The sequence below is a fragment of the Salmo salar genome, chromosome 04 (assembly GCF_965601325.2).
Source record: "Salmo salar chromosome 04, fSalSal1, whole genome shotgun sequence".
In the NCBI taxonomy this organism is placed as follows: Eukaryota; Metazoa; Chordata; class Actinopteri; order Salmoniformes; family Salmonidae; genus Salmo; species Salmo salar.
Window position 1 is genome coordinate 18511364 of NC_138294.1, and position 20353 is coordinate 18531716.

At 57.3% G+C, this 20353-nt stretch overlaps 1 protein-coding gene across 1 annotated transcript in view; it reads left to right on the plus strand.

Moving 5' to 3' along the window:
- Positions 1-20353, plus strand: part of cntln (centlein, centrosomal protein) — a 181035-nt gene that overhangs the window by 105997 nt on the left and 54685 nt on the right. The window contains exons 14-15 of the mRNA XM_045716502.2: positions 50-150; positions 3436-3527. Coding sequence (XP_045572458.1) covers positions 50-150; positions 3436-3527 — 193 coding nt within the window. The remainder of the gene's footprint in view (positions 1-49; positions 151-3435; positions 3528-20353) is intronic.

Below are 20353 nucleotides of genomic sequence, written 5' to 3' on the forward strand. Positions count from 1 at the left end.
AAAACGCTGTGTTGTTTTAAGTGTTGTTTTTTGACGTGTGTGGTGGTAGGACTAACCTAGAGGAGGAGCTGGATGTGTTGCGGGTCCAGGCTGCTATGGACCGGGCCACTGTACAGGAGCTGAGGCTGTGTCTTCAGAACGAACAACAAGGTGAGCCTTTTCACTTCCACACCATAGAGTTGGAAAGAAAGCCCACCCAATGTTTGCTCAGGATTATAATCCATTGGCTGATCCGTCTTGCTGACCTGGGTGGAATTGTGTGACCCTCGTTATAATATTAGAAGTCCCACTCAGTGAAATGATGAATGCATTCAATTGTGCTGTCCATGCTAAAAAAGGCTTTGTGGCAAGTGTGCCCTCTATCCAACTCAATGGTCCACACTCTCATCTAGAGGCTGACTGACAGATCAGAACCCCATCAAGCTGTTTTGCCCCATTTCTCCTTGTCTGAAAGAATGTATTGGTTTTCAATCTCAAGCGTACTGTAGGTATGAAGCAACACCCCTGGATATTGTCTTTAGGCTGAACAAGTCAAAGAGGAAACACTGACTGAGGGGTGGGTTTATAAGCTCATGTTCTATAATAGTTTTGAATGAAAACACGATTTATAATGTATAAGTCTCTATATGTCATGTATATCGAAATATCAAATTACTTTATTCTTGCTATGTAACTACTGTTTAAAAAAAACGTATGTAGAATGTGTGTAGAATGTACATGTAACAACATGTGTGTAACAACAAAAGAAAAAGCTGTAAAAACAATGTTTATTTTTTCCCAGAAGAGGGGGGGTGGTGTAAGGGCCCCCCCCAAAAAACACTGAATAACGGCACATATGTTAGTTTAACATACGTAGGTCGAACATCTGTTGAACGGTAGTGTTCTGACGTGCTTGTGATGTTGTACCTCCTCAGCTACTTTTTTTGTGGGGGTTGAACACCACATCTTCAGTGGAATTAACAGGACAATTCAATTAAAGACTGATCAACCTGTTCTAAATGGACTGGGATATCAAAAAGAACGCATCTTCTTTGCATAGTGCATACCTCCCCTCCTAATCATAGAACATGCATCAATTTGTCTGTGTCCCAAATGGCACCCTATTCCTTACATAGTGCACTACCTTTTATCATAGTCATATGTGCTGGTCAAAAGTTGTGCACTATATAGGGAAAAGGGTGCCATTTGGGACTCCCAATCTGCATCGCTTTGTCAAATACTGAATAACCTACTACAGTGGCCCTTTTAATTAACAAGTTCAATAACCAATCTGTTCTCCATCACTTTAATTTACCTGATGATTAATGATGGTGTCTGTCGGCCAAATGCAAAACCAGGGCTACAAAGGACGCCACTAATTAAGATGGCGGATCCCATTGACAATCAATGGCATAATCAGAAAAGCTGAGATAGACTGGCTTTGAAAGTAATGGTTTAATATTGTATCCTGTCTGTCACCCAATCAACCAAATTAGAGACCTATAATCTCTACACGGCACCACCCGAGTGAAAGCACGGCTGCAGCCACAGAATGTTTATGATTTATACTACTGCCTTTCACTTCATAATAACATAAAGGCCCAATCCCGATTTTAAAAATTGTCTAGAAATATCACAGTTTGGCCCTTTTAAGTTAATCCCAAGGATTGATTGTGACTAAAGTGATTATGTAATTGATTGACACACAAGATGTAAATTGAAATTGCTAACTCTGAGGCCAGCTCATCATAAACCAACACTGTAGCAGCCGGAATCAGGCCCTGGCAGCAGAAACCCAGAGATCCATAGAACACGTTTACAAGCGGCCCCGGAATTGACTCTTGCGGAACCCTTCTGACCCGATCAAAGGGAGAGAAAGGTTCAAGCAGCAACCCAACCCCATCACAATCCCGCTAATGAAAGCAAACAGATGAAAGACAGCGCTCCGTGGCGGAGACCTTTGTGGCTTGGCCCGTAAGGGGCGGGAGACGGAGGCGCGGAGGAGGAGGTGATGGGGTTGAGAAGACATTTGAGCCGTTAGACGTTAATGAATGCTATAGCATTGGGACCTCCTCCAAAGCAAAGTGACTAGAGAGCCACTGACTCCCTCCATATCAAGGTACTAGTGCCGAGGTGCCAACTCCCCAGCCACCCCCCAGCCCGGGTGCGAGCGGGATAATTGTCTCCCTATCTGGTTATGTACACAGCGCTGCGCGGCAGCCCTCGCTTATTTGGGCTCTGGTCTGATTGGATGTGACAAGCCGGCGGAGACAAAAGAGACGGCTAATTTGAAGTAACAAACTTCCCTTTCCTTTCCTTGGCCATGCAAAGGAGAATGGAGGGAGGAGCAAAGGAGAAGAGTGGATCCACCTCTTTCTTTCTCTCTACCTCTCGCTCTCTCACCTCTTTCTCCTGCATCTCACGACAAAAGGTCAACTGACCGGAAAAGTAGAGTGCCTGAATATTTAACATTTTCAACCTCATCTGACAAATGAGTTTCCTTGTACGGCCATGAAAGTTTAACAAGAAGGAGTGAAGGGAGGCGGAAAAGTTTTGTCTTCGTTATTGTTTTGCCTCAACCTTTTTATTTTAATTTTTGGGGTCAAAAAAGAGGGTAGTTCACACACAAAACAGACAAACTCCTATTCCTTTTGTGATTTTTAAATGTATTCTTTCTCGCTTGTAGCAGCAGGGGAATCTACTCACATACTTGTTCTTCGTCTTCTTCACCGGTGAATGTTAAAAAACATAATAATGACTTGTTGAACTGCTCCCAATAAAGGCAGATTTTATTCGTTGGAGAGGAGTTATTCTACTGGGTGTGGATGCATGGTGGGCTACAAAGAAAGCAGGGCAGCCAGGGTTTGTGTGTTCACAGGGGAATTGAACATTTCTCCACGTTTGTTTAAGATCTCCGGTGTGAGGGGGTTGTGTTTTCACCAATGTCTGCTTTTGATTGAACATGCTAGTGGATGCTTAGATAAAATATAAGACCTGTATTATTAATGGGGCTTGATAAAGACTATGTCCTGGGGTTTTAGAATGGAAATGGATATTCTAGGGTAGATTTATTGATTCTAATCCCCTAATATGACAAATCACTGTCTTCAATTTCTCTTTGCGTTGTCATTTTATAATAGTTTTAGATTTCTGAATAATTGCCAAAGTGATATAATTTAGAGCTCTCTTGTCTTGAACTTACATGGAGGATTCAAAGGTTGACAGTCAGACACTGGCAAGTCATGTGTTCTTTTCTGACACTATTTTCAGAAAAGAACAAGTAGCCTACAGAATAGGCTTACGGCGCGAAAAGAAATCAATTAGACATAATTCATAAAAATGTGTTTAATAATATCTTTTTTTCCTCTTTTTCATCTACCTATGTGGCTGGCTGAAAGGAAGCAGACACTTGTCTTGTCTTCGTGTCACAATAACATGCTTTGTCCTCGTTGGCAGAGCTTCTTCACAAAGTGGCAGCCGATCCGGAGGTCAAGAACAGCACTCCCAAAAAGCCCTCTGCCGAGAGAGTGGAGCAGTCGCTGAAGAAGGTACAGTAAAGTGCTCTTTGTCACCGCCAAATAAAAGAAACCCGGCAAGACAAAAGTCTTCCTCACCACAATACCCACTTAAGTTATTTCTGTAACACTGAAGTGGGGAGAAAAATACTGTCTCGGCTCTTGGAAGTTTTATGTGGATGTTTTGTCGTTGAGCAGGCATTTTTCTGGCCAAAATAACAATTAGAAAAACATATTTGAAAAGTATTCAATGTCTGCTATTGGTTGCAAAGGCTTTCCTCTGAGAACTACAAAACAACCACAAATAATGTTTTTTAAATGACTTCTTCCCAGACCCCATCACTCACTGTGAGTGTGATAATCCTCCACAATGACGTTGGTGAAGTGCCGTTCGGGGGATGTTAAGAGGGGATGTAAAAGCGTGCTCATACGCCCATAACAGTCATGCAGTGGTATGTTGAAGAGGATTGAGAGGGACACAGGGAACTATTTTAACGGGGAATTAAATTGTTCCGGAATCATTTCTAGCAGATGATGCCAAGGCGCCTAGCGCCAACAAATGCCATATGGCGGGCGGTTTAATGGAGACTGTCATGGCTTCTATTACAGAGTGACAGTACCATGTTAGTATAACAACCAACAGGGGTCGGGAGAGGGAGGAGGGGAGGAGAGGAGCAGCACTCATTTATGCTATCCAGACATGGTGGGTAATGGAAAGACATTTTGGGGAGGCCCGGTGAGGAGCATGCACTGTATGTGTGTGTGCGTGAAATTTTATGTCGCCCCGACTCAATGTAAATCGATGATCAGGCGGGCCGGAAAGCCGCTCTAATTTTGTTTGAATGGTACCGTGCTGCTTAAGCTTAGGGCAGAGCCGTGCCCAATAAAAGAGAGAGATTGCCTGGGGGTATAGCTACACCCAGCAGGTATCCACTGTTCTGTTTCACCGTTCCAACCAAAGAGACAAAGGGGTGGTCCTGTTTTCAGTGTTTAGTGATAGGTGACTGGTCTGGGGGCTAGCAGTCAGATGTCTGTAGCCTCTCTAGGAGGGGGGGGGGTTAGCAGTCAGATGTCTGTAGCCTCTCTAGGAGTGGGGGGGGGGGGGGGGCTAGCAGTCAGATGTCTGTAGCCTCTCTAGGAGGGGGGGGGGGGGGGGCTAGCAGTCAGGTGTCTGTAGCCTCTCTGGGGGGGGGCTAGCTGTCAGATGTCTGTAGCCTCTCTAGGATGGGGGGGGGGGCTAGCAGTCAGATGTCTGTAGCCTCTCTGGGGGGGGGGGGGGGGGCTAGCAGTCAGATGTCTGTAGCCTCTCTAGGGGGGGGGGGGCTAGCAGTCAGATGTCTGTAGCCTCTCTAGGAGGGGGGGGGGGGGGGCTAGCAGTCCGGTGTCTGTAGCCTCTCTGGGGGGGGGGCTAGCTGTCAGATGTCTGTAGCCTCTCTAGGATGGGGGGGGGGGCTAGCAGTCAGATGTCTGTAGCCTCTCTGGGGGGGGGGGGGGTAGCAGTCAGATGTCTGTAGCCTCTCTGGGGGGGGGCTAGCTGTCAGATGTCTGTAGCCTCTCTAGGAGGGGGGGGGGGGGGGGCTAGCAGTCAGATGTCTGTAGCCTCTCTAGGAGGGGGGGGGGGCTAGCAGTCAGATGTCTGTAGCCTCTCTAGGAGGGGGGGGGGGGCTAGCAGTCAGATGTCTGTAGCCTCTCTGGGGGGGGGCTAGCTGTCAGATGTCTGTAGCCTCTCTAGGGGGGGGGGGGGGGGGGGGCTAGCAGTCAGATGTCTGTAGCCTCTCTGGGGGGGGGGGGGGGGGGGGCTAGCAGTCAGATGTCTGTAGCCTCTCTAGGAGGGGGGGGGGGGGGGGGGGCTAGCAGTCAGATGTCTGTAGCCTCTCTGGGCGGGGGCTAGCTGTCAGATGTCTGTAGCCTCTCTAGGAGGGGGGGGGGGGGGGCAAGCAGTCAGATGTCTGTAGCCTCTCTAGGAGGGGGGGGGGGGCTAGCAGTCAGATGTCTGTAGCCTCTCTGAGGGGGGGCTAGCTGTCAGATGTCTGTAGCCTCTCTAGGAGGGGGGGGGGGGCTAGCAGTCAGATGTCTGTAGCCTCTCTGGGGGGGGGGGGGGCTAGCAGTCAGATGTCTGTAGCCTCTCTAGGAGGGGGGGGGGGGCTAGCAGTCAGATGTCTGTAGCCTCTCTGGGGGGGGGCTAGCTGTCAGATGTCTGTAGCCTCTCTAGGGGGGGGGGGGGGGGGGGCTAGCAGTCAGATGTCTGTAGCCTCTCTGGGGGGGGGGGGGGGGCTAGCAGTCAGATGTCTGTAGCCTCTCTAGGAGGGGGGGGGGGGGGGGGCTAGCAGTCAGATGTCTGTAGCCTCTCTGGGCGGGGGCTAGCTGTCAGATGTCTGTAGCCTCTCTAGGAGGGGGGGGGGGGGCAAGCAGTCAGATGTCTGTAGCCTCTCTAGGAGGGGGGGGGGGGGCTAGCAGTCAGATGTCTGTAGCCTCTCTGAGGGGGGGCTAGCTGTCAGATGTCTGTAGCCTCTCTAGGAGGGGGGGGGGGGGCTAGCAGTCAGATGTCTGTAGCCTCTCTGGGGGGGGGGGGGGGGCTAGCAGTCAGATGTCTGTAGCCTCTCTAGGAGGGGGGGGGGGGGGCTAGCAGTCAGATGTCTGTAGCCTCTCTGGGCGGTAGGGGGCTAGCAGTTAGATGTCTGTAGCCTCTCTAGGAGTGGGGGGGGGGGGCTAGCTGTCAGATGTCTGTAGCCTCTCTGGGCGGGGGGGGGGCTAGCAGTTAGATGTCTGTAGCCTCTCTAGGAGGGGGGGGCTAGCAGTCAGATGTCTGTAGCCTCTCTAGGAGGGGGGGCTAGCAGTCAGGTGTCTGTAGCCTCTCTGGGGGGCTAGCAGTCAGATGTCTGTAGCCTCTCTGGGCGGGGGGGCTAGCAGTTAGATGTCTGTAGCCTCTCTAGGAGTGGGGGGGGGCTAGCTGTCAGATGTCTGTAGCCTCTCTGGGCGGGGGGGCTAGCAGTTAGATGTCTGTAGCCTCTCTAGGAGGGGGGGGGCTAGCAGTCAGATGTCTGTAGCCTCTCTAGGAGGGGGGCTAGCAGTCAGGTGTCTGTAGCCTCTCTGGGGGGGGCTAGCTGTCAGATGTCTGTAGCCTCTCTAGGATGGGGGGGGGCTAGCAGTCCGGTGTCTGTAGCCTCTCTGGGGGGGGCTAGCTGTCAGATGTCTGTAGCCTCTCTAGGATGGGGGGGGCTAGCAGTCAGATGTCTGTAGCCTCTCTAGGAGGGGGGGCTAGCAGTCAGATGTCTGTAGCCTCTCTAGGAGGGGGGGCTAGCAGTCAGATGTCTGTAGCCTCTCTAGGAGGGGGGGGCTAGCAGTCAGATGTCTGTAGCCTCTCTGGGGGGGGCTAGCTGTCAGATGTCTGTAGCCTCTCTAGGGGGGGGCTAGCAGTCAGATGTCTGTAGCCTCTCTGGGGGGGGGGGGCTAGCAGTCAGATGTCTGTAGCCTCTCTAGGAGGGGGGGGGCTAGCAGTCAGATGTCTGTAGCCTCTCTGGGCGGGGGCTAGCTGTCAGATGTCTGTAGCCTCTCTAGGAGGGGGGGGGCAAGCAGTCAGATGTCTGTAGCCTCTCTAGGAGGGGGGGGCTAGCAGTCAGATGTCTGTAGCCTCTCTAGGAGGGGGGGCTAGCAGTCAGATGTCTGTAGCCTCTCTGGGGGGGGGGCTAGCAGTCAGATGTCTGTAGCCTCTCTAGGAGGGGGGGCTAGCAGTCAGATGTCTGTAGCCTCTCTGGGGGGGGCTAGCTGTCAGATGTCTGTAGCCTCTCTAGGGGGGGGGGGCTAGCAGTCAGATGTCTGTAGCCTCTCTGGGGGGGGGCTAGCAGTCAGATGTCTGTAGCCTCTCTAGGAGGGGGGGGGGCTAGCAGTCAGATGTCTGTAGCCTCTCTGGGCGGGGGCTAGCTGTCAGATGTCTGTAGCCTCTCTAGGAGGGGGGGGGGGCAAGCAGTCAGATGTCTGTAGCCTCTCTAGGAGGGGGGGCTAGCAGTCAGATGTCTGTAGCCTCTCTGAGGGGGGGCTAGCTGTCAGATGTCTGTAGCCTCTCTAGGAGGGGGGGGGCTAGCAGTCAGATGTCTGTAGCCTCTCTGGGGGGGGGCTAGCAGTCAGATGTCTGTAGCCTCTCTAGGGGGGGGGGGCTAGCAGTCAGATGTCTGTAGCCTCTCTGGGGGGGGGGGCTAGCAGTCAGATGTCTGTAGCCTCTCTAGGAGGGGGGGGGCTAGCAGTCAGATGTCTGTAGCCTCTCTGGGCGGGGGCTAGCTGTCAGATGTCTGTAGCCTCTCTAGGAGGGGGGGGCAAGCAGTCAGATGTCTGTAGCCTCTCTAGGAGGGGGGGCTAGCAGTCAGATGTCTGTAGCCTCTCTGAGGGGGGCTAGCTGTCAGATGTCTGTAGCCTCTCTAGGAGGGGGGCTAGCAGTCAGATGTCTGTAGCCTCTCTGGGGGGGGGGGCTAGCAGTCAGATGTCTGTAGCCTCTCTAGGAGGGGGGGGGCTAGCAGTCAGATGTCTGTAGCCTCTCTGGGCGGTAGGGGGCTAGCAGTTAGATGTCTGTAGCCTCTCTAGGAGTGGGGGGCTAGCTGTCAGATGTCTGTAGCCTCTCTGGGCGGGGGGGGCTAGCAGTTAGATGTCTGTAGCCTCTCTAGGAGGGGGGGGGGCTAGCAGTCAGATGTCTGTAGCCTCTCTAGGAGGGGGGGGGCTAGCAGTCAGGTGTCTGTAGCCTCTCTGGGGGGGCTAGCAGTCAGATGTCTGTAGCCTCTCTGGGCGGGGGGGCTAGCAGTTAGATGTCTGTAGCCTCTCTAGGAGTGGGGGGCTAGCTGTCAGATGTCTGTAGCCTCTCTGGGCGGGGGGGCTAGCAGTTAGATGTCTGTAGCCTCTCTAGGAGGGGGGGGGCTAGCAGTCAGATGTCTGTAGCCTCTCTAGGAGGGGGGGCTAGCAGTCAGGTGTCTGTAGCCTCTCTGGGGGGGCCTAGCTGTCAGATGTCTGTAGCCTCTCTAGGATGGGGGGCTAGCAGTCAGATGTCTGTAGCCTCTCTAGGATGGGGGCTAGCAGTCAGGACTCTGTAGCCTCTCTAGGAGGGGGGCTAGCAGTCAGATGTCTGTAGCCTCTCTGGGGGGCTAGCTGTCAGATGTCTGTAGCCTCTCTGGGGGGGGGGGGGGCTAGCAGTCAGATGTCTGTAGCCTCTCTGGGGGGGGCTAGCTGTCAGATGTCTAGCCTCTCTAGGAGGGGGGCTAGCAGTCAGATGTCTGTAGCCTCTCTAGGAGGGGGGGCTAGCAGTCAGATGTCTGTAGCCTCTCTAGGAGGGGAGGGCTAGCAGTCAGATGTCTGTAGCCTCTCTGGGGGGGGCTAGCTGTCAGATGTCTGTAGCCTCTCTAGGAGGGGGCTAGCAGTCAGATGTCTGTAGCCTCTCTAGGAGGGGGGGCTAGCAGTCAGATGTCTGTAGCCTCTCTGGGCGGGGGGGGCTAGCAGTTAGATGTCTGTAGCCTCTCTAGGAGGGGGGGGGGGCTAGCTGTCAGATGTCTGTAGCCTCTCTGGGCGGGGGGGCTAGCAGTTAGATGTCTGTAGCCTCTCTGGGGGGGGGGCTAGCAGTCAGATCTCTTTAGCCTCTCTAGGAGGAGGGGGGGGCTAGCATTCAGATGTCTGTAGCCTCTCTAGGAGGGGGGCTAGCAGTCAGATCTCTGTTGCCTCTCTGGGGGGGGGGCTAGCAGTCAGATGTCTGTAGCCTCTCTAGGAGGGGGGGGGGGTTAGCAGTCAGATGTCTGTAGCCTCTCTAGGAGGGGGGGCTAGCAGTCAAATCTCTGTAGCTTCTCTAGGAGGGGGGCTAGCAGTCAGATGTCTGAAGCCTCTCTAGGAGGGGGGGGGGTAGCAGTCAGATGTCTGTAGCCTCTCTAGGAGGGGGGGGGCTAGCAGTCAGATCTCTGTAGCCTCTCTAGGAGGGGGGGGCTAGCAGTCAGATGTCTGTAGCCTCTCTAGGAGGGGGGGTGGCTAGCAGTCAGATGTCTGTAGCCTCTCTAGGAGGGGGGGGCTAGCAGTCAGATGTCTGTAGCCTCTCTAGGAGGGGGGGCTAGCAGTCAGATGTCTGTAGCCTCTCTAGGAGGGGGGGGCTAGCTGTCAGATGTCTGTAGCCTCTCTGGGGGGGGGGGGGCTAGCTGTCAGATGTCTGTAGCCTCTCTAGGAGGGGGGGGGGCTAGCAGTCAGATGTCTGTAGCCTCTCTAGGAGGGGGGCTAGCAGTCAGATGTCTGTAGCCTCTCTAGGAGGGGGGGCTAGCAGTCAGATCTCTGTTGCCTCTCTAGGGGGGGGCTAGCAGTCAGATGTCTGTAGCCTCTCTAGGAGGGGGGGGGTTAGCAGTCAGATGTCTGTAGCCTCTCTAGGAGGGGGGGGCTAGCAGTCAAATCTCTGTAGCTTCTCTAGGAGGGGGGGCTAGCAGTCAGATGTCTGTAGCCTCTCTAGGAGGGGGGGGCTAGCAGTCAGATGTCTGTAGCCTCTCTAGGAGGGGGGCTAGCAGTCAGATCTCTGTAGCCTCTCTAGGAGGGAGGGGGCTAGCAGTCAGATGTCTGTAGCCTCTCTAGGGGGGGGGGGGCTAGCAGTCAGATGTCTGTAGCCTCTCTAGGAGGGGGGGGCTAGCAGTCAGATGTCTGTAGCCTCTCTAGGAGGGGGGGGCTAGCAGTCAGATCTCTGTAGCCTCTCTAGGAGGAGGGGGGGGGGGCTAGCAGTCAGATGTCTGTAGCCTCTCTAGGAGGGGGGGCTAGCAGTCAGATCTCTGTTGCCTCTCTAGGGGGGGGCTAGCAGTCAGATGTCTGTAGCCTCTCTGGGGGGGGGGTAGCAGTCAGATGTCTGTAGCCTCTCTAGGAGGGGGGGCTAGCAGTCAAATCTCTGTAGCTTCTCTAGGAGGGGGGCTAGCAGTCAGATGTCTGTAGCCTCTCTAGGAGGGGGGGGGGGGTAGCAGTCAGATGTCTGTAGCCTCTCTAGGAGGGGGGGGGCTAGCAGTCAGATCTCTGTGCGTCTCTAGGAGGGGGGGCTAGCAGTCAGATGTCTGTAGCCTCTCTAGGAGGGGGTGGGGGGGGGCTAGCAGTCAGATGTCTGTAGCCTCTCTAGGGGGGGGGGGCTCTGTAGCCTCTCTAGGAGGGGGAGGGCTAGCAGTCAGATGTCTGTAGCCTCTCTAGGAGGGGGGGGCTAGCAGTCAGATGTCTGTAGCCTCTCTAGGAGGGGGAGGGCTAGCAGTCAGATGTCTGTAGCCTCTCTAGGGAGGGGGGGCTAGCAGTTAGATGTCTGTAGCCTCTCTAGGGGGGGGGCTAGCAGTCAGATGTCTGTAGCCTCTCTAGGAGGGGGGCTAGCAGTCAGATGTCTGTAGCCTCTCTGGGGGGGGGCTAGCAGTCAGATGTCTGTAGCCTCTCTAGGAGGGGGGGGGTAGCAGTCAGATGTCTGTAGCCTCTCTGGGGGGGGGGGCTAGCAGTCAGATGTCTGTAGCCTCTCTAGGAGGGGGGCTAGCAGTCAAAAATCTCTGTAGCCTCTCTAGGAGGGGGGGGGGCTATCAGTCAATACTCTGTAGCCTCTCTAGGAGGGGGGGGGGGGGGGCTAGCAGTCAGATGTCTGTAGCCTCTCTAGGAGGGGGGGGGGTTAGCAGTCAGATGTCTGTAGCCTCTCTAGGAGGGGGGGGGGCTAGCAGTCAGATGTCTGTAGCCTCTCTACGAGGGGGGGGGGGGGGGGGCTAGCAGTCAGATGTCTGTAGCCTCTCTGGGGGGGGGGGGGGGGGCGGCTAACAGTCAGATGTCTGTAGCCTCTCTAGGAGGGGGGGGCTAGCAGTCAAATCTCTGTAGCCTCTCTAGGAGGGGGGGGCTAGCAGTCAATACTCTGTAGCCTCTCTAGGACGGGGGGGGGGGGGGGGGGCTAGCAGTCAGATGTCTGTAGCCTCTCTAGGAGGGGGGGGGGTAGCAGTCAGATGTCTGTAGCCTCTCTAGGAGGGGGAGGGCTAGCAGTCAGATGTCTGTAGCCTCTCTAGGAGGGGGGGGCTAGCAGTCAGATGTCTGTAGCCTCTCTAGGAGGGGGGGGCTAGCAGTCAGATGTCTGTAGCCTCTCTAGGAGGGGGAGGGCTAGCAGTCAGATGTCTGTAGCCTCTCTAGGAGGGGGGGGGGGGGGCTAGCAGTTAGATGTCTGTAGCCTCTCTAGGAGGGGGGGGGGGGCTAGCTGTCAGATGTCTGTAGCCTCTCTAGGGGGGGGGGGCTAGCAGTCAGATGTCTGTAGCCTCTCTAGGAGGGGGGGGGCTAGCAGTCAGATCTCTGTAGCCTCTCTAGAAGGGGGGGGGGGGGGGCTAGCAGTCAGATGTCTGTGGCCTCTCTAGGAGGGGGGGGCTAGCAGTCAAATCTCTTTAGCCTCTCTAGGAGGGGGGGGGCTAGCAGTGAAATCTCTGTAGTCTCTCTAGGAGGGGGGGGGGCTAGCAGTCAAATCTCTGTAGCCTCTCTAGGAGGGGGGGGAGGCTAGCAGTCAGATGTCTGTAGCCTCTCTAGGAGGGGGGGGTGGGCTAGCAGTCAGATATCTGTAGCCTCTCGAGGGGGGGGGGGGGGGGGGGCTAGCAGTCAGATGTTTGTAGCCTCTCTAGGAGGGGGGGGGGCTAGCAGTCAAATCTCTGTAGCCTCTCTAGGAGGGGGGGGCTAGCAGTCAATACTCTGTAGCCTCTCTAGGAGGGGGGGGGGGGGGGTTAGCAGTCAGATGTCTTTAGCCTCTCTAGGAGGGGGGGGCTAGCAGTCAAATCTCTGTAGCCTCTCTAGGAGGGGGGGGCTAGCAGTCAGATGTCTGTAGCCTCTCTGGGGGGGGGGGGGGGGGGGCTAGCAGTCAGATGTCTGTAGCCTCTCTAGGAGGGGGGGGGGGCTAGCAGTCAGATGTCTGTAGCCTCTCTAGGAGGGGGGGGTTAGCAGTCAGATGTCTGTAGCCTCTCTAGGAGGGGGGGGGGGCAAGCAGTTAGATGTCTGCAGCCTCTCTAGGAGGGGGGGGGGCTAGCTGTCAGATGACTGTAGCCTCTCTAGGGGGGGGGGGGGCTAGCAGTCAGATGTTTGTAGCCTCTCTAGGAGGGGGGGGGCTAGCAGTCAGATCTCTGTAGCCTCTCTAGGAGGGGGGGGGGGGGGGGCTCGCAGTCAGATGTTTGTAGCCTCTCTAGGAGGGGGGGTTAGCAGTCAGATGTCTGTAGCCTCTCTAGGAGGGGGGGGGGTGCTAGCAGTCAGATGTCTGTAGCCTCTCTAGGAGGGGGGATTAGCAGTCAGATGTCTGTAGCCTCTCTAGGAGGGGCGGGGCTAGCAGTTAGATGTCTGTAGCCTCTCTAGGATTGGGGGGGGGCTAGCAGTCAGATGTCTGTAGCCTCTCTAGGAGGGGGGGGGCTAGCAGTCAGATCTCTGTAGCCTCTCTAGGAGGGGGGGGGGGGGGGGGGGGCTAGCAGTCAGATGTCTGTAGCCTCTCTTGGGGGTGGGGGGCTAGCAGTCAGATGTCTGTAGCCTCTCTAGGAGGGGGGGGGGGGGCTAGCAGTCAGATGTCTGTAGCCTCTCTGGGGGGGGGGGGCTAGCAGTCAGATGTCTGTAGCCTCTCTAGGAGGGGGGGGCTAGCAGTCAAATCTCTGTAGCCTCTCTAGGAGGGGGGGGGGGCTATCAGTCAATACTCTGTAGCCTCTCTAGGAGGGGGGGGGGGGCTAGCAGTCAGATGTCTGTAGCCTCTCTAGGAGGGGGGGGGGGTTAGCAGTCAGATGTCTGTAGCCTCTCTAGGAGGGGGGGGCTAGCAGTCAGATGTCTGTAGCCTCTCTACGAGGGGGGGGGGCTAGCAGTCAGATGTCTGTAGCCTCTCTAGGAGGGGGGGGCTAGCAGTCAAATCTCTGTAGCCTCTCTAGGAGGGGGGGCTAGCAGTCAATACTCTGTAGCCTCTCTAGGACGGGGGGGGGGGGGCTAGCAGTCAGATGTCTGTAGCCTCTCTAGGAGGGGGGGGGGGTAGCAGTCAGATGTCTGTAGCCTCTCTAGGAGGGGGAGGGCTAGCAGTCAGATGTCTGTAGCCTCTCTAGGAGGGGGGGGCTAGCAGTCAGATGTCTGTAGCCTCTCTAGGAGGGGGGGGCTAGCAGTCAGATGTCTGTAGCCTCTCTAGGAGGGGGGGGCTAGCAGTCAGATCTCTGTAGCCTCTCTAGGAGGGGGGGGGGGGGCTAGCAGTCAGATGTCTGTGGCCTCTCTAGGAGGGGGGGGCTAGCAGTCAAATCTCTTTAGCCTCTCTAGGAGGGGGGGGGCTAGCAGTCAAATCTCTGTAGTCTCTCTAGGAGGGGGGGGGGGGGCTAGCAGTCAAATCTCTGTAGCCTCTCTAGGAGGGGGGGGGGGGCTAGCAGTCAGATGTCTGTAGCCTCTCTAGGAGGGGGGGGTGGGCTAGCAGTCAGATATCTGTAGCCTCTCGAGGGGGGGGGGGGGGGGCTAGCAGTCAGATGTCTGTAGCCTCTCTAGGAGGGGGGGGCTAGCAGTCAATACTCTGTAGCCTCTCTAGGAGGGGGGGGGGGGGGGGGTTAGCAGTCAGATGTCTTTAGCCTCTCTAGGAGGGGGGGGCTAGCAGTCAAATCTCTGTAGCCTCTCTAGGAGGGGGGGGCTAGCAGTCAGATGTCTGTAGCCTCTCTGGGGGGGGGGTGGGCTAGCAGTCAGATGTCTGTAGCCTCTCTAGGAGGGGGGGGCTAGCAGTCAGATGTCTGTAGCCTCTCTAGGAGGGGGGGGGGGGTAGCAGTCAAATCTCTGTAGCCTCTCTAGGAGGGGGGGGGGAGGGTTAGCAGTCAGATGTCTGTAGCCTCTCTAGGTGGTGGGGGGTTAGCAGTCAGATGTCTGTAGCCTCTCTAGGAGGGGGGGGGTTAGCAGTCAGATGTCTGTAGCCTCTCTAGGAGGGGGGGGGGGCTAGCAGTTAGATGTCTGTAGCCTCTCTAGAAGGGGGGGGGGGGGGCTAGCAGTTAGATGTCTGTAGCCTCTCTAGGAGGGGGGTAGGCTAGCTGTCAGATGTCTGTAGCCTCTCTAGGAGGGGGGGGGGGGGGTAGCAGTCAGATGTCTGTAGCCTCTCTGGGGGGGGGGGGGGGGGGCTAGCAGTCAAATCTCTGTAGCCTCTCTAGGAGGGGGGGGGGGCTATCAGTCAATACTCTGTAGCCTCTCTAGGAGGGGGGGGGGGTTAGCAGTCAGATGTCTGTAGCCTCTCTAGGAGGGGGGGGCTAGCAGTCAGATGTCTGTAGCCTCTCTACGAGGGGGGGGGGCTAGCAGTCAGATGTCTGTAGTCTCTCTGGGGGGGGGGCTAGCAGTCAGATGTCTGTAGCCTCTCTAGGAGGGGGGGGGGGGCTAGCAGTCAGATGTCTGTAGCCTCTCTAGGAGGGGGGGGTTAGCAGTCAGATGTCTGTAGCCTCTCTAGGAGGGGGGGGGCTAGCAGTTAGATGTCTGTAGCCTCTCTAGGATTGGGGGGGGCTAGCAGTCAGATGTCTGTAGCCTCTCTAGGAGGGGGGGGGGCTAGCAGTCAGATCTCTGTAGCCTCTCTAGGAGGGGGGGGGGGGGGGCTAGCAGTCAGATGTCTGTAGCCTCTCTGGGGGGGGGGGGGGGGGCTAGCAGTCAGATGTCTGTAGCCTCTCTAGGAGGGGGGGGCTAGCAGTCAAATCTCTGTAGCCTCTCTAGGAGGGGGGGGCTAGCAGTCAATACTCTGTAGCCTCTCTAGGACGGGGGGGGGGGGGGGGCTAGCAGTCAGATATCTGTAGCCTCTCTAGGAGGGGGGGGGGGGTAGCAGTCAGATGTCTGTAGCCTCTCTAGGAGGGGGGGGGCTAGCAGTCAGATGTCTGTAGCCTCTCTAGGAGGGGGGGGCTAGCAGTCAGATGTCTGTAGCCTCTCTAGGAGGGGGGGGCTAGCAGTCAGATGTCTGTAGCCTCTCTAGGAGGGGGGGGGGGGCTAGCAGTTAGATGTCTGTAGCCTCTCTAGGAGGGGGGGGGGGGCTAGCAGTCAGATGTCTGTAGCCTCTCTAGGAGGGCGGGGGCTAGCAGTCAAATCTCTGTAGCCTCTCTAGGAGGGGGGGGCTAGCATTCAATACTCTGTAGCCTCTCTAGGACGGGGGGGGGGGGGGGGCTAGAAGTCAGATGTCTGTAACCTCTCTAGGAGGGGGGGGGGGGGGGTTAGCAGTCAGATGTCTGTAGCCTCTCTAGGAGGGGGGGGCTAGCAGTCAGATATCTGTAGCCTCTCTAGGAGGGGGGGGGGGGGGGGCTAGCAGTCAGATGTCTGTAGCCTCTCTAGGAGGGGGGGGGGGCTAGCAGTCAGATGTCTGTAGCCTCTCTAGGAGGGGGGGGTTAGCAGTCAGATGTCTGTAGCCTCTCTAGGAGGGGGGGGGCTAGCAGTTAGATGTCTGTAGCCTCTCTAGGATTGGGGGGGGCTAGCAGTCAGATGTCTGTAGCCTCTCTAGGAGGGGGGGGGGCTAGCAGTCAGATCTCTGTAGCCTCTCTAGGAGGGGGGGGGGGGGGGGCTAGCAGTCAGATGTCTGTAGCCTCTCTGGGGGGGGGGGGGGGGGGGGGGGCTAGCAGTCAGATGTCTGTAGCCTCTCTGGGGGGGGGGGGGGGCTAGCAGTCAGATGTCTGTAGCCTCTCTAGGAGGGGGGGGCTAGCAGTCAAATCTCTGTAGTCTCTCTAGGAGGGGGGGGCTAGCAGTCAATACTCTGTAGCCTCTCTAGGACGGGGGGGGGGGGGGGGGCTAGCAGTCATATCTGTAGCCTCTCTAGGAGGGGGGGGGGTAGCAGTCAGATGTCTGTAGCCTCTCTAGGAGGGGGAGGGCTAGCAGTCAGATGTCTGTAGCCTCTCTAGGAGGGGGGGGCTAGCAGTCAGATGTCTGTAGCCTCTCTAGGAGGGGGGGGGCTAGCAGTCAGATGTCTGTAGCCTCTCTAGGAGGGGGGGGCTAGCAGTCAGATGTCTGTAGCCTCTCTAGGAGGGGGAGGGCTAGCAGTCAGATGTCTGTAGCCTCTCTAGGAGGGGGGGGGGGCTAGCAGTTAGATGTCTGTAGCCTCTCTAGGAGGGGGGGGGGGCTAGCAGTCAGATGTCTGTAGCCTCTCTAGGAGGGGGGGGGCTAGCAGTCAAATCTCTGTAGCCTCTCTAGGAGGGGGGGGCTAGCAGTCAATACTCTGTAGCCTCTCTAGGACGGGGGGGGGGGCTAGCAGTCAGATGTCTGTAACCTCTCTAGGAGGGGGGGGGGGGTTAGCAGTCAGATGTCTGTAGCCTCTCTAGGAGGGGGGGGCTAGCAGTCAGATATCTGTAGCCTCTCTAGGAGGGGGGGGGGGGGGGGGCTAGCAGTCAGATGTCTGTAGCCTCTCTAGGAGGGGGGGGTGGGCTAGCAGTCAGATGTCTGTAGCCTCTCTAGGAGGGGGAGGGCTAGCAGTCAGATGTCTGTAGCCTCTCTAGGAGGGGGGGGGCTAGCAGTCAGATGTCTGTAGCCTCTCTAGGAGGGGGGGGCTAGCAGTCAGATGTCTGTAGCCTCTCTAGGAGGGGGGGGCTAGCAGTCAGATGTCTGTAGCCTCTCTAGGAGGGGGAGGGCTAGCAGTCAGATGTCTGTAGCCTCTCTAGGAGGGGGGGGGGGGGCTAGCAGTTAGATCTCTGTAGCCTCTCTAGGAGGGGGGGGGGGGGGGGGGCTAGCAGTCAGATGTCTGTGGCCTCTCTAGGAGGGGGGGGCTAGCAGTCAAATCTCTTTAGCCTCTCTAGGAGGGGGGGGGCTAGCAGTCAAATCTCTGTAGTCTCTCTAGGAGGGGGGGGGGCTAGCAGTCAAATCTCTGTAGCCTCTCTAGGAGGGGGGGGGGGGGGGGCTAGCAGTCAGATGTCTGTAGCCTCTCTAGGAGGGGGGGGTGGGCTAGCAGTCAGATATCTGTAGCCTCTCGAGGGGGGGGGGGGGGGCTAGCAGTCAGATGTCTGTAGCCTCTCTAGGAGGGGGGGGGGCTAGCAGTCAAATCTCTGTAGCCTCTCTAGGAGGGGGGGGCTAGCAGTCAATACTCTGTAGCCTCTCTAGGAGGGGGGGGGGGGGGGTTAGCAGTCAGATGTCTGTAGCCTCTCTAGGGGGTGGGGGGTTAGCAGTCAGATGTCTGTAGCCTCTCTAGGAGGGGGGGGTTAGCAGTCAGATGTCTGTAGCCTCTCTAGGAGGGGGGGGGGCTAGCAGTTAGATGTCTGTAGCCTCTCTAGGAGGGGGGGGGGGGGGGCTAGCAGTCAGATGTCTGTAGCCTCTCTGGGGGGGGGGGGCTAGCAGTCAGATGTCTGTAGCCTCTCTAGGAGGGGGGGGCTAGCAGTCAGATGTCTGTAGCCTCTCTAGGAGGGGGGGGGGGGGGGTAGCAGTCAAATCTCTGTAGCCTCTCTAGGAGGGGGGGGGGTGAGGGTTAGCAGTCAGATGTCTGTAGCCTCTCTAGGGGGTGGGGGGTTAGCAGTCAGATGTCTGTAGCCTCTCTAGGAGGGGGGGGTTAGCAGTCAGATGTCTGTAGCCTCTCTAGGAGGGGGGGGGGGCTAGCAGTTAGATGTCTGTAGCCTCTCTAGGAGGGGGGGGGGGGGGGGCTAGCAGTTAGATGTCTGTAGCCTCTCTAGGAGGGGGGTGGGCTAGCTGTCAGATGTCTGTAGCCTCTCTAGGAGGGGGGGGGGGGGGGGCTAGCAGTCAAATCTCTGTAGCCTCTCTAGGGGGGGGCTAGCAGTCAGATGTCTGTAGCTTCTCTGGGGGGGGGGGCTAGCAGTCAGATGTCTGTAGCCTCTCTAGGGGGGGGGGGGGGGGGGGTTAGCAGTCAGATGTCTGTAGCCTCTCTAGGGGGTGGGGGGTTAGCAGTCAGATGTCTGTAGCCTCTCTAGGAGGGGGGGGTTAGCAGTCAGATGTCTGTAGCCTCTCTAGGAGGGGGGGGGGCTAGCAGTTAGATGTCTGTAGCCTCTCTAGGAGGGGGGGGGGGGGGGCTAGCAGTCAGATGTCTGTAGCCTCTCTGGGGGGGGGGGGCTAGCAGTCAGATGTCTGTAGCCTCTCTAGGAGGGGGGGGCTAGCAGTCAGATGTCTGTAGCCTCTCTAGGAGGGGGGGGGGGGGGGGTAGCAGTCAAATCTCTGTAGCCTCTCTAGGAGGGGGGGGGTGAGGGTTAGCAGTCAGATGTCTGTAGCCTCTCTAGGGGGTGGGGGGTTAGCAGTCAGATGTCTGTAGCCTCTCTAGGAGGGGGGGGTTAGCAGTCAGATGTCTGTAGCCTCTCTAGGAGGGGGGGGGGGCTAGCAGTTAGATGTCTGTAGCCTCTCTAGGAGGGGGGGGGGGGGGGGCTAGCAGTTAGATGTCTGTAGCCTCTCTAGGAGGGGGGTGGGCTAGCTGTCAGATGTCTGTAGCCTCTCTAGGGGGGGGCTAGCAGTCAGATGTCTGTAGCTTCTCTGGGGGGGGGGGCTAGCAGTCAGATGTCTGTAGCCTCTCTAGGGGGGGGGGGGGGGGGGGGTAGCAGTCAAATCCCTGTAGCCTCTCTAGGAGGGGGGGGCTGAGGGTTAGCAGTCAGATGTCTGTAGCCTCTCTAGGGGGTGGGGGGGGGTTAGCAGTCAGATGTCTGTAGCCTCTCTAGGAGGGGGGGGCTAGCAGTCAGATATCTGTAGCCTCTCTAGGAGGGGGGGGGGTGAGGGTTAGCAGTCAGATGTCTGTAGCCTCTCTAGGGGGTGGGGGGTTAGCAGTCAGATGTCTGTAGCCTCTCTAGGAGGGGGGGGTTAGCAGTCAGATGTCTGTAGCCTCTCTAGGAGGGGGGGGGGGCTAGCAGTTAGATGTCTGTAGCCTCTCTAGGAGGGGGGTGGGCTAGCTGTCAGATGTCTGTAGCCTCTCTAGGAGGGGGGGGGGGGGGGGGGGCTAGCAGTCAAATCTCTGTAGCCTCTCTAGGAGGGGGGGGCTAGCAGTCAGATGTCTGTAGCCTCTCTAGGGGGGGGGGGGGGGGGTAGCAGTCAAATCTCTGTAGCCTCTCTAGGAGGGGGGGGGTGAGGGTTAGATGTCTGTAGCTTCTCTGGGGGGGGGGGGGGCTAGCAGTCAGATGTCTGTAGCCTCTCTAGGAGGGGGGGGCTAGCAGTCAGATGTCTGTAGCCTCTCTAGGGGGGGGGGGGGGGGGTAGCAGTCAAATCTCTGTAGCCTCTCTAGGAGGGGGGGGGTGAGGGTTAGCAGTCAGATGTCTGTAGCCTCTCTAGGGGGTGGGGGGGGGTTAGCAGTCAGATGTCTGTAGCCTCTCTAGGAGGGGGGGGCTAGCAGTCAGATATCTGTAGCCTCTCTAGGAGGGGGGGGGGGGGTAGCAGTCAGATGTCTGTAGCCTCTCTAGGAGGGGGAGGGCTAGCAGTCAGATGTCTGTAGCCTCTCTAGGAGGGGGGGGCTAGCAGTCAGATGTCTGTAGCCTCTCTAGGAGGGGGGGGCTAGCAGTCAGATGTCTGTAGCCTCTCTAGGAGGGGGGGGCTAGCAGTCAGATGTCTGTAGCCTCTCTAGGAGGGGGAGGGCTAGCAGTCAGATGTCTGTAGCCTCTCTAGGGGGGGGGGGCTAGCAGTCAAATCTCTGTAGCCTCTCTAGGAGGGGGGGGCTAGCAGTAAAATCTCTGTAGCCTCTCTAGGAGGGGGGGGCTAGCAGTCAGATGTCTGTAGCCTCTCTGGGGGGGGGGGCTAGCAGTCAGATGTCTGTAGCCTCTCTAGGAGGGGGGGGCTAGCAGTCAGATGTCTGTAGCCTCTCTAGGAGGGGGGGGGGGGGGGGGGGGTAGCAGTCAAATCTCTGTAGCCTCTCTAGGAGGGGTGGGGTGAGGGTTAGCAGTCAGATGTCTGTAGCCTCTCTAGGGGGTGGGGGGTTAGCAGTCAGATGTCTGTAGCCTCTCTAGGAGGGGGGGGGTTAGCAGTCA